The 13260-nt window shown below is 40.6% G+C and overlaps 1 protein-coding gene across 1 annotated transcript in view; it reads left to right on the top strand.

Annotated features, from left to right (window-relative positions):
* Positions 1–13260, top strand: part of TEX2 (testis expressed 2) — a 95458-nt gene that overhangs the window by 39955 nt on the left and 42243 nt on the right. The window contains exon 2 of the mRNA XM_063120000.1: positions 7325–8952. Within this exon, the coding sequence (XP_062976070.1) occupies positions 7351–8952 (1602 nt within the window). The 5' untranslated portion in view covers positions 7325–7350. The remainder of the gene's footprint in view (positions 1–7324; positions 8953–13260) is intronic.

The raw sequence follows: 13260 nt of genomic DNA, 5'->3' as shown, positions 1-13260 counted from the left end.
GACATAAGCCCAAGGGCTGAAAAATGGTTTGAATTGTCAGTTTTGATAAGTCTTAACATGATCTAAACGGATTAAATCGGGGAACCAAAATGCTGAAGAATAGTACAAAGTGGATTTTTGCTGCAGTGCTCCCAAAAGTGGATCAAAAGGGGTCACGTCTGAAAGAGGCAGTTGTGTATAATAGTCCATTGTGTTTTGCAGATATCCTTTCTGCCAGCTTCTTTTTAAAAATAACAAGGGCTTCAGTGGTGATTCTCAAGCTGTAAAGGTTTTTTTAAAGTCTGAAATTTACTAGCATACTCTGTGCTTCCCATTTTAAAGGCTAGTATAAATAGCAATGGCTTTTGGGACCGCTCGAGTCTGCAAAGTTGTAGTCTGTAGTAGATTCTGTTGGGGTGATTCGCAAGACCCACTAGGCTTATGGTAGCTGCCTTTTTCTTCAGCCAGGTGTTGCTGTTTCAGACTTCACTCAGTTTGTAGAACAGAGGTAGGTGCCCTGGAATGAGTGCGAGCAGAAATGCGAACACCCATTTTCAGCCTTTGATGGTCCCCATGCATGGGCAAGGTGAGTCGTCTTCCCCATTCATTGCAAGGCCAGATGTTACTGCACATCACTGGGGTTGATTTTTTTAAAAAATATTTTTTGTAATGTGAAAAACTGGAAGCTTCTGCCTTGAGATGAGCAAGTCGGGAATTTACATAGGGAACAGAAATGGACAATAAACACAAAAGTTGCTAACAGGCCGGAGTATGTGTGATCTCCCCTTAGTTCTAGATGTTGTGGTTCTTTTCCACTAGGGTGCTTTTCGATAAAAGCTCTAAAAGGGAAATACCTTTATGCCTATTTCAATATGATTAGGGTGTAGGTTTATGCCACATAATCTTAATAGCACTTTAGGCTAAGGCTGCTGAAATCCAAGCTTAATATCTTTTTTCAGTTATTTATCACATTGAGTGATACGTGTCAAATAAGTCCGTGCATATAATAATCGGAATTGTTAATTAAAAGTACCTTTTGAAAATTTTGTAAGGTCAGCAGTGTTTTTAAGGAGCAAAGCCTCTAATCCTTCCAGAGAAGGGTACATTCTTAATCATGGAACTACTTGCTCCACTTGCTCCACTTGCAGGCTCTGTTTGTTTGAGGACATGGTGGTGTTTGTATGTCAGTCCAAACAGTTTACAGTTCCCTCTGCTTTCCTCGTCCTGCCACAGTCAGAAAACAGTGTTGCAAAGCTGTCCGTCCCCGTCCCCCAGTTCTGTCAATCTCAAAAAAACTGATCTAAAAGTTGAAGCAGTAGGATCTGGTCTCTCATTCCCCTCTTCGAGCAAGCTCCATGTTGAAGCTGCCTGGCCCCAGTTGCAAAGCTGTGCACTTTGGTTCAAGATTTTCTGCTTGGACTACAAACTGCATTATGTGGATGTTGGGTTGTTTGGAACTGTTTTACAGGCAGCCAATGTCCCTCTGAGCCATATGCTGTCCCCATGTACTAAGGGTTCAGTTGTTCTTAACTCCATTATTGGGGAAATGATTGGATGACAAGTATAAGGTACTTTGTGCCAAAATTGAGGGACTGACAGACAAAAAGAATTAGCTGGCACAGCAGCCCTCCCCACCCCACCCCACCCCAATGAACTTTCCAGGGAGAAATTCATAGCTGCTGTTACCTCTGTTTGCATAGCATATACTGTTGAGACAATGCAGTGAGATCATTCATGCACACAATCAAGTACATTTTCAATATACTCAGAAATAGGCTGAAGTAATGCATTTAGCAGAGGAGGAGGGAAATCGTCTATTGCATGCCATTCTGAAATGTAGGCGGAAGAAAAAGGCTGCTGATGGATTCAGACCACAGTTGTATTGATGTGTGTGCTAAATCTAAGTCAGACAGTGTCAATGGGGATATCTTAATTTAAGATTGAAATCAATAGGTATAGATAGGGTTTAGAATTTCAGTGCATTAGTGAAATGCGTGTACTTGCTTCTAGAAAAGTGAAGCATTAATAGCACAAACTTTCATCACAGAAGAGGTGTCTGTTCAACTTTATTTATTATTACATTTATATCCCACCTTTTCTCCTCTTGTAAGGACCCCCAGGTGGATTATATGGTCCTCCTCCTTTCCATTTTATTTATTTATTTATTCATTTTTATACCGCCAAATAGCCGAAGCTCTCTGGGCGGTTCACAAAAATTAAAACCATGAAAAGCATAAAAATAACCAACAATTTAAAAACATGAATACAAAATACAATATAAAAAGCACACCTTCACAACTGTGAGGTAGGTTAGGCGAGAGATAGTGATTCGGCCGAAGTCACCCAGTGTGCTCCATAGACGAGTGGGACTTGAACCCAGGTCTCCCAAGCCCCAGTCCAACACTGTAACCAACTACAACACACTGATTTTCTCAAAATTATTGGGGAAAATGATACATACAAACCTTAATCATAGCTCTGTATTTGAGAAGTTGACTGTTGTAGCAGAAGCATCAATTTTCCTAGCCACCAGGTAGTATTGGACTCATTTTATTTATTTATTTATAATGTCTTTATACTCCGTTTGTTTGTTTGTTTGTTTGATTTATATCCCGCTTTTTTTCCTCCAAGGAACCCAAGGTGGTGTACTTAATCCTCCTCTCCATTTTGTCCATAATATATTAAAATCCCTTAGTGGTCCATATTAAAATATAATATAGTGATAAAAAAAGATCAAAATAATGAATAATTAAAAATATTACAACAACATAACAATAAAACAGAGTAGTAACAGAGTCCCCCCAAGGTCAAGGAAGCCTGTGTGAACAAGTGTGATTTCAAGAGGCATTTAAAACTTGCCACCGTTTTTGCCTCTCAAACCACATATGCGGCAGTAATCCAAATGGTGAGAGCCAACTGTTGGGAAACCCCAACCTGCTCTGTACCTGGTGACGGTCCATTGGCCGTCGAACAATCAGTAAGGCCTTTTCAGAAGGTCTCGGTTTGACTGGATAAATATCGGGAAAGGCGGTCAGCTAGGTATTCTGTCCTGAGTCATTTAGGGCTTTGTATGTCAATGACAAAAGCTTGAACATGGCTCGGTAGCTTATAGGCAATTTGAACCTAAAGTTCTAATTGATAGATACCAGGGAATGTGTAATATTGTTTTCTGTTTAACCGCGCAGTCCTATACGTGTCTACCCAGAAATGAGTCCTATTATTGAGTTCAATGGGACTTCCAGGTATGTACAGGACTGCAGCCTTAATAATGGAGGCAATGAATCCAAGGACTGGTTTTGTTTATACTTTGCCACATGCTTTGGAAAGATTAGCCATTTGATGTATGTGCTACTGCCCTTAGATGTATTGTTTAATTTCTTTATAGATAGCAAATAAAGGGTCAGTTGTACACTTGTAATGCAATTTTAAGAAACATGTGTGAATTATTTTAAACACAATAGAGCTGCTTTGAACTTCTGTATGTGTTTTTAGACTAGCACTTGAGTGTGCATGCCCCATAATTAAATAACCAGGATGTATTCATACTGTGTTCCAGGATATCCTCCTGCTTTAGTTAATGTTAACTTACTATAATTACATCCTCTGTTTTACTGGATGGGAAAGCAGTAGTGTGACATGCTTACTGTGGCTTCTGAAGGCCACTTTTAAAAGTATATCTGCAATATTATTATTATTATTATTATTATTATTATTATTATTATTATTATTATTACCCGCCTCTTCCGTTGGATCATTTGTAAAAACAATAATTTCAAATAATAAACTTCCTCAGGCTTTAGCAGAGAAATGCATGTATAATATACTGGTGATGGTTTTATAAAATACCACTTAGTTCCATAATAGTTTTCACAATGCCCATTCAGATTTTAATTCAGATTTAATTCAGATTTGTTCATTATTTATGTGACATGGCAATAAATGCAATTTTTTTTGCTATGTTCCAGTTGGTCACAGGGTAGTTCGAGTATTTTTTGCCATTTAGAATAAAAATTATGTTGGCAATATCATGTAGACCACCACCTCACAGGATGTGCCTTTTCCTGCTTTTTGTAAAGATGTTCCTTTCAGATAAATGCTAAGAAGTTCTGATGGATTCTGTTTGACAGTTTGATTATGGCACCTTTCACAGCTCCTGAAAATAATTTAGTTACTAAGGTGACAAACCAGCTGTCTTGGCAATTGAGGTAATCTCTGCTTTGCTATCCTCCCTCTCCCCTGCCCCCTCCCAATTTCCCTGAGGCAACACTTAACATGTCTTTTGGTGTTTTAGCAGGCGGCCTAGATTCCTAAAGCTAGTGTAAAGAGATCAGAATTCTCAAACATCAAGTTGAAAATATAAATGTGTGTTCCCTGGCTACATGGCAATAACAGGAAGAGTCTCCAGTGTTATGAGCTAGCCTGTGCTTTGTCTGCTTTATGCCGCTGCTGCACAAGTTTTGGCTGTTGGAGGGGCCACCACAGACTTGGCCTTTAAAGCATTTACAAGCGGCCTGTCCTATGCACAGCAGTAGATGTGTGACTGCCTCACTACAGGTTGAGACAGTGGAGTAAGCCATTTCCTGCAGGTCCCCACATTTTAATGTGAGTAGACTTGCTACTGACCTTGTTCTCTGAAAAATCTCTCAATTCTTAATGCATTGCAGGAACAGACTGCGTTCTCATACCCCAGTACAATTATTCTTTCCTATAAGAGAACTCTGCTAGATTAGACCAAGGGTCCAACGTTCTGTTTCCAGTATTGGCCAACCAGATGTCTCTGTGTGTGGCAGGCTCCCCCAACCTGGTGCTCTCCAGGTATGTTGGATTACAACTCCTATCATCCCCACCCTGCACATCTGCCAAGCTTGTTGGCTGGGGATGATGGGAGTTAAAGTCCAAAACAGCTGGAGGCTGTCAGGTTGGGGAAGTCTGATTTGGAAGTTGAAAAGGAAAGTCAAGAGGGTTAAATCACTCTAGACCACTGTGTGTGTGGAGAGAGGTACTCAAAACCACAATAATAGAAGCTCACCTACAATGTATCCTGCAGGTCAGGAAAGGTACCACCAAGTCCAGGAATTAACCAGCATGGTTAATGAGCAGTGTCAAGGAAGCTATTGGAGAGAAGAATGCTCTCTTCAGGAAATAGTAGTTCTGCCAAGACTTGCACAAAAGAAATGCAAGAAGACAATAAGGAATACACCACAATGAGATGTAGTGGTGGCCGCAACCGTGGATGGCTTCTAAATGGGATTAGAGAAATTCATGGAGACTATTGTTGAGGGGGACACAAGTGGGAGGCTGCTATTGCCCTCATGTCCTGCTGATGGGGTTCCCATAGGCATCTGGTTGGCCATAATGGAAACAGCCTGCTGGACTAGATAGGGCTTTGGTCTGATCCAGCCAGGCTCTTACTATATTCTTATGAGTCCATTTACCAAGAAAAATGACTAGCGGTAGACGCACCTGACTACAATATGTGAATATGGCCTTGGGAAGTTAGTCATTCTGTATAGCGCTTTTCTCTTTGAGACAAATATGTTCTACAGCTGTAGTTTCTGCAAAGTAACACACATACACCCCAATTATGTGGCTGTTTTGATCTGGAAAGGAGAATTTCTGGTACTTGCAGTGTCTGGTTAGCATGAAAACGGTTTTGTATTGAAGAGTTCTGCAATGTAATTTGATATTCACTTTACCAAAGGCAATTCACATCCTGGCATGATCTGTTATTCTGGAATGCAAAGCACCTAATCTTCTGCTATGTAGTTTGCTCTGACAAATAATGTTAAGTTTTGGATAGATCCATAGTGATCTTAACTGTGTGTGTGTGCACAAATATATTGTATGCATATAAACTCTTCCAAAGTATAATTCTGTAAGCAATGAATACTCAGCTGGAGGGACTCAGAATCTTTGATTTATGAAATACCAGTCCTCCCCATTAATAACCTTAATTGCCTGCCATTACAGTCACTGGAGAGCACATTACCATTACAGTAATTATCCTGATTGGCTGTAACTTGACAAATCAGTTGGAGAGGCAAATAATAATACTATATCCATCATCTCATACAGTTCTCACTGTTTACAATGTGCAAACTTGGTTCATGGTAGAATTGTTACTTGTGTGGCAATGACTATGCACATTTTTAGTATCTGTAGAACACAGACCAGAGAGTTCTACCGCTCCTTCCTTTTGCCATACCACTGCATCTGCACACAGAAGTAGTGATCCAAAGATCCAGTTCACCACCCAGTTCATTTGGCTCAGCGCTTGTGCGAGGGCTTGTACATTCATTGCACATGGCAATATCTGTTTTTTTATTTCAGTCTCCCTGGATCCAAACCATAACTTCCTTGAAGCTTTTCAGTGTGTCAATCTTATATGTTAAAGAATCAGCCTACCAATTAACTTTAGGGATCATGCTACAGCCATCCAGGTTTTTTCATGTATGCATATCTGCACATACTCCCTGGCTAATGTTTCTTCACAGTAATTCAAAATGATACTTCCATACCTGTATTCCCCCATTAAAACATGCTCTTATGAGTCCCTGCATGTTTCAACATCCTTCTCTCCATGTCATAGTTACCTACCTGCCCATTTATTCCCATGTCTTCTCTCACTTATTTTTCTCACCTAAAAGTTTAACAGTAGGAAGCTTTCAGGCAGGGCCAAAGGGGCTATGAGAATAGGCCTCAGCTTTGGTAGCAAACATTATTTTATTTTTCATTTATGTATGTATGTAAAAGGCTTCCAGAGTGGCTTACAAAGATTAATAATAAGACAGTCACTGCCCTCAGCCTTACAATCTAAAAAGATGTGACACAAAAGGAAAAGGGAGTGGGAGTATGGAACAACAACAACAACAAAAAGCCCCCCCCCTCAAAAAAAAAAAAAAGAGAGAGAGAGAGAGCAAAACTCAGGCACCAGTTCTTAGTTTCCAAGTTCTTATAGGTATTCTTTCTGGCAGAAAGGGTGCAACAAGCTCCCTGCAGCTGTTGCTTCTCTGGCCAATGTATGGGGCCAAGGTCTCCCCTGTGCAGATATGTTCTTCCTGGGAGGCAGTGGGTAGAGCCTCCTAGTAGCCCTTGGTTCTCTGGCTGATGAATGGGCCAGAGTCTGCAGTCCCAGGGATGAGACCTCTTTTTCTCAGTTAACTATATTCTGGCTTTTTAGTATTTTCCATCAGCTCAGGTGTGGGTGATATCATCAGCTTGTACTTCTTCCGTCCAGTTTAGCCCTTCATAGATTACATTTATTTTCATGTGTGGCATTCAAAGGTTTGTGAACTAAAACTCTTCCTTCCTCAGTCTGATTTTATGTTTGGCTTTCTCTTCACAGCCCCTGGTGCATCTCTGGGACTTGCAATGACAAGCTTGAACATTAGCCATGCAGAGAAAACCGGTGAAATGTCTTCAAAGCAGCCAGCGCCAAAAGTGCAGGTTCAGCGATCTGTTTCCCGAGAAACCATCACCATTCATTTCTCGGCGTTTGGGAAGGAGGAAGAGGAGGAGGAGGAAGAAGAATTCAAGGATTCTCCTGCCGAGGCACTGGACGACCAAAGCATTGTAACTGCACTTGAAGCCAAGGAAGACCTGTGCTTTGATCATGGTGACCACAACTCTTCTGGTCCCACTACCTCGCTTAATATGGCTGCATCTCTGCTCACCTCTTCTCCCACATTCATGCCAACTGCAAAGCCATTGGAGTCTCAAGTATTCAGTGCAGTGCCATTAACCCTCTCCCCTTCCTCACAGTTGTGTCATGCCCCAAGCCCGCCGGGTGCGGTGTTGCCTTCAGAACTGAGAACTAGCTTGGTGACTTCTCCATTGCCTTCTCCTTCCAAGTCGCTTGTCTTGTCTAGCACGCCATCCACTGTTACTAGCTCAAAGCCTTTTATGAGTTTGGTCAAGTCCCTTTCGACAGACATCGAACCAAAAGAGCCCACTCCACCCACGAGACATAGGCAATTAATGAAAACCCTCGTGAAGTCCCTGTCCACGGACACTTCAAAACAGGAGTCTGAGACAGTGTCGTACAAGCCGCCTGACTCCAAACTGAACTTGCACCTGTTCAAACAGTTCACCCAGCCTCGGAGCACGGGTGGTGATTCCAAAACTGCTCCCTCATCCCCCTTAACATCTCCTTCAGATACTCGCTCCTTTTTTAAAGTACCTGAAATGGAGGCCAAAATTGAGGACACAAAAAGACGCCTTTCGGAAGTGATTTATGAGCCTTTCCAGCTCCTCAGTAAAATAATGGGTGACGAGAGCAGTAGTCACAGGCCCAAAGCCTTATCTTCAAGTGCTTCAGAACTGTCCAATCTCTCCAGTTTGAATGGCCATTTGGAAAGCAATAACAACTACAGCATTAAGGAGGAAGAATGTGATTCTGAAGGAGACTTCTACGGAAGTGACTCCAATGTAAACAAGAGTACTAAACATGCCCAAATGGCTGAAGAACACTCAAGAGAAGCTGAAAGCAGAAGCTCCCCATTGTTAAGCACAAAGGACTCCAATTCAAAGGCTTCCCTGGTGCTGGAAAGATGTTCTCTGTCTGCCTTGGCAAGCAAAGAAGATGAAGAGTTCTGTGAACTGTATTCTGAGGAGTTCTGCTTGATAGAGGACGACAAACCTGACAAAGGCTTGGAAAGTGCGCTGAAGATGGAAATGCCTGAGGAAAGCTCTACACCTTTCAGCAATGAAGGTGACGTTGAACTATTTGTGCAGCAGCCTCAACTTCCAATGAAGACATTGTACTTTCTCACCATGTTGATCTATGCTTACCTTATACTCCCTCTCCCTAGTTACTTCAATGGGCTCTTCTTGGGAGTTGCCGTTGGATTTATGATTGCTATCTGTGTGATTTGGCTTCTTACACCAAGTGCTAGGTACAACAGGTTACATACAAATTGGAACAAGCAGCTGAATACAGAACCTCTAGACATCAGAGAACCTGAAATATTGAAGGTAAGTCACTGTTTTTATTTTTAAACGTTTACAGATAACATAGAAAATCCTCACATAATAAATGTCCCTCAAGCCACTCTGGTGGTAGAGGCAGAATTAATGTCATACTCAGCAGTGTGGTAAGATGAAGATTGATTCTAATTTCTGTTGCAATAGATGCACGATAAAGCACTAGTTGTATTCACTTCAGCATTTGCGTAGGTTGCATCAAGCTATGACGGGTTGAGTTAATTTTTCTTTCCCAGGGCAGTTTGTGAGATTATCATGAGATTGCTGCTGCTGTTGCTTCTTCTTCTTCTTCTTCTTCTTCTTCTTCTTATTATTATTATTATTATTATTATTATTATTATTATTATTATTATTATTATTTATATAGCACCAACAATATACTTGGTGCTGTACAAAATATACAAATAAAACAGCAATACCCTGCCTAGAGGCTTACAATCTAAAATCACATTAAAACATATGAAGGGGGGGAAGGGGTTCACAAAACAGAAATAAGAGAATAATCATAGTAATAAGAACAGTAAATCAAGCTATCTGAAACATCAATAAGGTGGTCAAATGTCTGCTTTACTGCATCTCCGTTGTAGTACAGATCAGACAATGTGAAATCAGCCCTCAGTTAAATTGTAATGGAGTTGTATAATTCCATTGATACAGTTTGATCTGAGCACATGTGCTTGGGAAGTAGGCTTGATCTGGTAATGTAATAAAGGCTTTATTACTTGCTTTGGCGATGGTGGTTCCGTTGCCATTATAAAACTGACGCGTTGGTATTTGCTTTTTGGTCAATTAGGCTCTAACTCTCACTACTCTACCTATGATGGCAGCATGAGCCACTTCTTAGAATGTGCAATGTGCTGATTTTTTATAAAGAAGCCAGAACACATAGTTGAGCAGGAGGGTGGCTCCGTACCCTTCCCTTCCCTCTCCTCTGCCTTTGATATTTTATCATGGTGACTAGTTGCCATATTTTCCTGATAAGGATTCGGTTTGGTTTGGTTTGGTGCTCTATTGGGAGAAAAGCATTCGGAACTCAGTTTCAGAAGGAGGATAAATGTGGGGAGGGGGTGTTTCTTCATTCACCACTTCCGTGTTTTTAAAGCTGGGGTGAGCAATGTTTAGCCCTCCAGGTGTTTTGGCCTACAGTTCCCATCAGTTCTAGCCAGCGTAGAGTTGGTGAGGCATGATGGGAGTTGTAGGCCAAACACCTGGAGAGCTACAAGTTGCCCATCTCTGTTTTAAATTGACTCTAGCTCTTTATAGGAATTTAGCAGTGACCTCCATTGAATGCCTGAATCTGCTATGCCAGGGCTAGTTAACTCCTGAGTAGCACAGAGAAGTTTGTTGCTTGGCATGTCCATTTTGTAAAAGCAGGTAATCTGGAAGTTCAGCTTTGTCTAAGAGAAAGTTGTGTCCCTGTTCTTTTTCCACCTGCTGGAAAGATGATTTTCCTGAGAAAGAGTGTTGTTGCTTAAATATGTACATATCAGAAACAATTTTTAAAAACCATATCCTTTTGCACTCTTACTTTTCTTTCGCATGTGTTATTGTTGGGGAGTGCTGTTCAGTTTTTACTTTCTTAAGATAATAGCAGTAAGTGGAATTTGTGATTTGAAAAGATCAGATGTCCATAAAACAAGTACATGACCGTAATGCCTCCAATCAGCCCTTTTAATCTAGAATGGGTGGAGAACCTCAGGCCTGGGGGCCAAATCTGGCCTGTCTGCCATCCCAGTCAATCCTTCTGAGCTCCTTCCCAAAGCCCCACCCCCTTTCCCATTACCACCAATACTTTAGTGATTTCATGCAGTTTTCTCCTCCATTCTAAAAGGTTGCAGTGCCTCTCTTAAGGCTTAGTTACTGGCAGTAAGAGTATTAAGGTACAACAGGATGGTGTTTTGGCTCCTCCCCTTTTGCCTTTGACCCCACCCACCATTAGAATGCACTGAGTTCTCTGAAACTGGCCTCACAAAGGTTCATTACCCCGATCTAAACAGTGAACTTGAGAACAACTTGCTTCAATAATAGTAATAATTTATATTGCACTTTATACCAGAGCACATTCCATTTAACCAAATCACACACAATACAACAGTATAAACTTTTATTATTATTATTATTAAACTCTATTTAACAAAGCAGTTTTAAAAAGTTAAATATATATATAAAAACATACAAGTCAGACAACGTACACAAACACGATTTCTGTAGATGCCGAACCGAGCTTGTATCCTTCAAATTACTGTGGTCAGAGGAAGATTTGTTAAACCAGAGTTGGATGCCGCATCTGTACCATTGATGTAATCGAGAAAAGGAGACCATGTTTCATTGAATGGGTCATAGCTAAGTTGGCCCGATGAGACTCTGCGGTGGTAGGTTAATTTTTCAGAGCAGGCTATATCCCACACTTTCCCTTTCCATCCAGTGAGTGTAGGGCCCTTCGGATCCTTCCAATGTTCAGCGATTTCTAAACGAGCTGCCGTAAGGAGGATAAATACCAATTCTTTATGGATAAGGGAGGGGTTTAGAGCATTGGGCAGGGACAGCAGGGACAGGCTTGGTTCTGGCAAGATTATCTGATCAGTGGCCTTAGAAATTATATCGAAGATAGTTTCCCAGAACTGCTTCAGGGCCTTACACTCCCACCACATATGTAAGTAAAAGCCCTTTTCATCGCATCCTCTCTAACACAACAGGGAGATTGAAGTCGTTGCATGCGAGAGTTGAATTGGAGTTATATACCACCTTAATATAACCTTGAGGGCTGACTCCTGTATGCGGGACGATATTGTTCGGAGGGGGGGATTTATCCAAATTTGTTTCCATTTTGTATCTTCAATCTGTATATGTAGATCAGTTTCCCATATGCTCCTCAGAGCCAGGGAGAAGCCACAGTATACACATATACTGTGTACTGTTATACAACAGTATAAACATAAATCAATAAATAAACATTAGATAAACTACTAACCAGAAATTAAACTAATTCACAACCAATCAATTAAAACAAAGAACTGAAAACCCCAAAACATAACAATTGTTCCTCAGTCCATAAACCAACACCTATGGCTCCAACTCAAACAAATAGAATTTTAGGTGTTGTCTAAATTTATCCAACTCTGGCTCCATATGAAGGTTTACAAGGAGAGAGTTCCACAATTGTGGGGCAAGATGGAAAAATACCCAGAACCAAGTATTGATTGAAATGTTTCCAATATTGGGAAAGCCCTAAAATCTGGCAGCATGGGTGAAAATAGTTATTTATTTATTACATTTTTATATCACCCAATACCTGAAGCTCTCTGGGCCGTTCACAAGAATTAAAACCTTAAAATAACAGAGAATAAAATACAGATGATAAAATATAATACAAAAGTTTAAAAGATTAAAACTACAGTATAAAAATAAAAATAACCAAGTAGGAGCAAGCAGCAGTGCAAAAATTTAAAATACAATACCAGATAAAAATAAACTGAAAACTAAAATGGTTGGGAGAATAAAACGGTCTTAACCTGGTGCCAAAATGAGCAGAACGTAGGTGCTAGGCGAGCCTCTCTGAGACGCTCATTCAAGAATTCTTTCCTTCCAAATACCTAAAATAACCCTGTTCAGACAACACGCTAAAGCATAGTGGTTAAGCATTTTGAGCTAAGCCTTAGCGTGTTGTGTGAACCACTCCTGACTATGGTGGCTACATAACCATGGTTTAAACACACTCACTAACCATTTACTGCAAAAGTGTTAGCAGCCTAGGTTAGTTGGAATAGGCCCAATGTCTGCATTGGAGTCTGCATCATACTGTGAAGAAAACAATTTACAGAATCTTCTCCTGCAATTTTTTTTATGGAGCAGAGCTCCGCTGTACCTAACATTCTCTCTCTATCATGCCTAAGGTCTTCTGCCAGTAGGGCACAAGAAGCCTGAAGTTCCCAAATAAATTTATAAAAGAGAGTGTATCCAACTCTTTCTGGAAATCAGTGAACTGAACTAGCTGAAAGGCTGTGTAACATTTTTTGCAGTTGGTTAAGCACAAGGCCAACTATGTTAAAGCAAATGGAGGCTTAGTATATGAGGATGAACTGTGGGCAATCTAACCTGTAGAAGATATGTTAAGGGAATATTGTAACTCAATTTATAAAATTCCATTAATAGTCTTATGCTAAACATGACCTCCTCTAGCCTCTGAGGCAACTGCTCTTTAGAATCTCTTTGGATATTAACATGGTGAGAACCTTCTGTGAAGGATTTTTGCACAAGCACCCCTCCTTAGATTAGTATCTGGTACTAATCTCTTTCTCA

The sequence above is a fragment of the Elgaria multicarinata genome, chromosome 3 (genome assembly GCF_023053635.1).
Source record: "Elgaria multicarinata webbii isolate HBS135686 ecotype San Diego chromosome 3, rElgMul1.1.pri, whole genome shotgun sequence".
Classification (NCBI taxonomy): domain Eukaryota; kingdom Metazoa; phylum Chordata; class Lepidosauria; order Squamata; family Anguidae; genus Elgaria; species Elgaria multicarinata.
The sequence above is the reverse complement of the archived record's forward strand: the minus strand, read 5'-3'. Positions and strand labels throughout refer to the sequence as shown.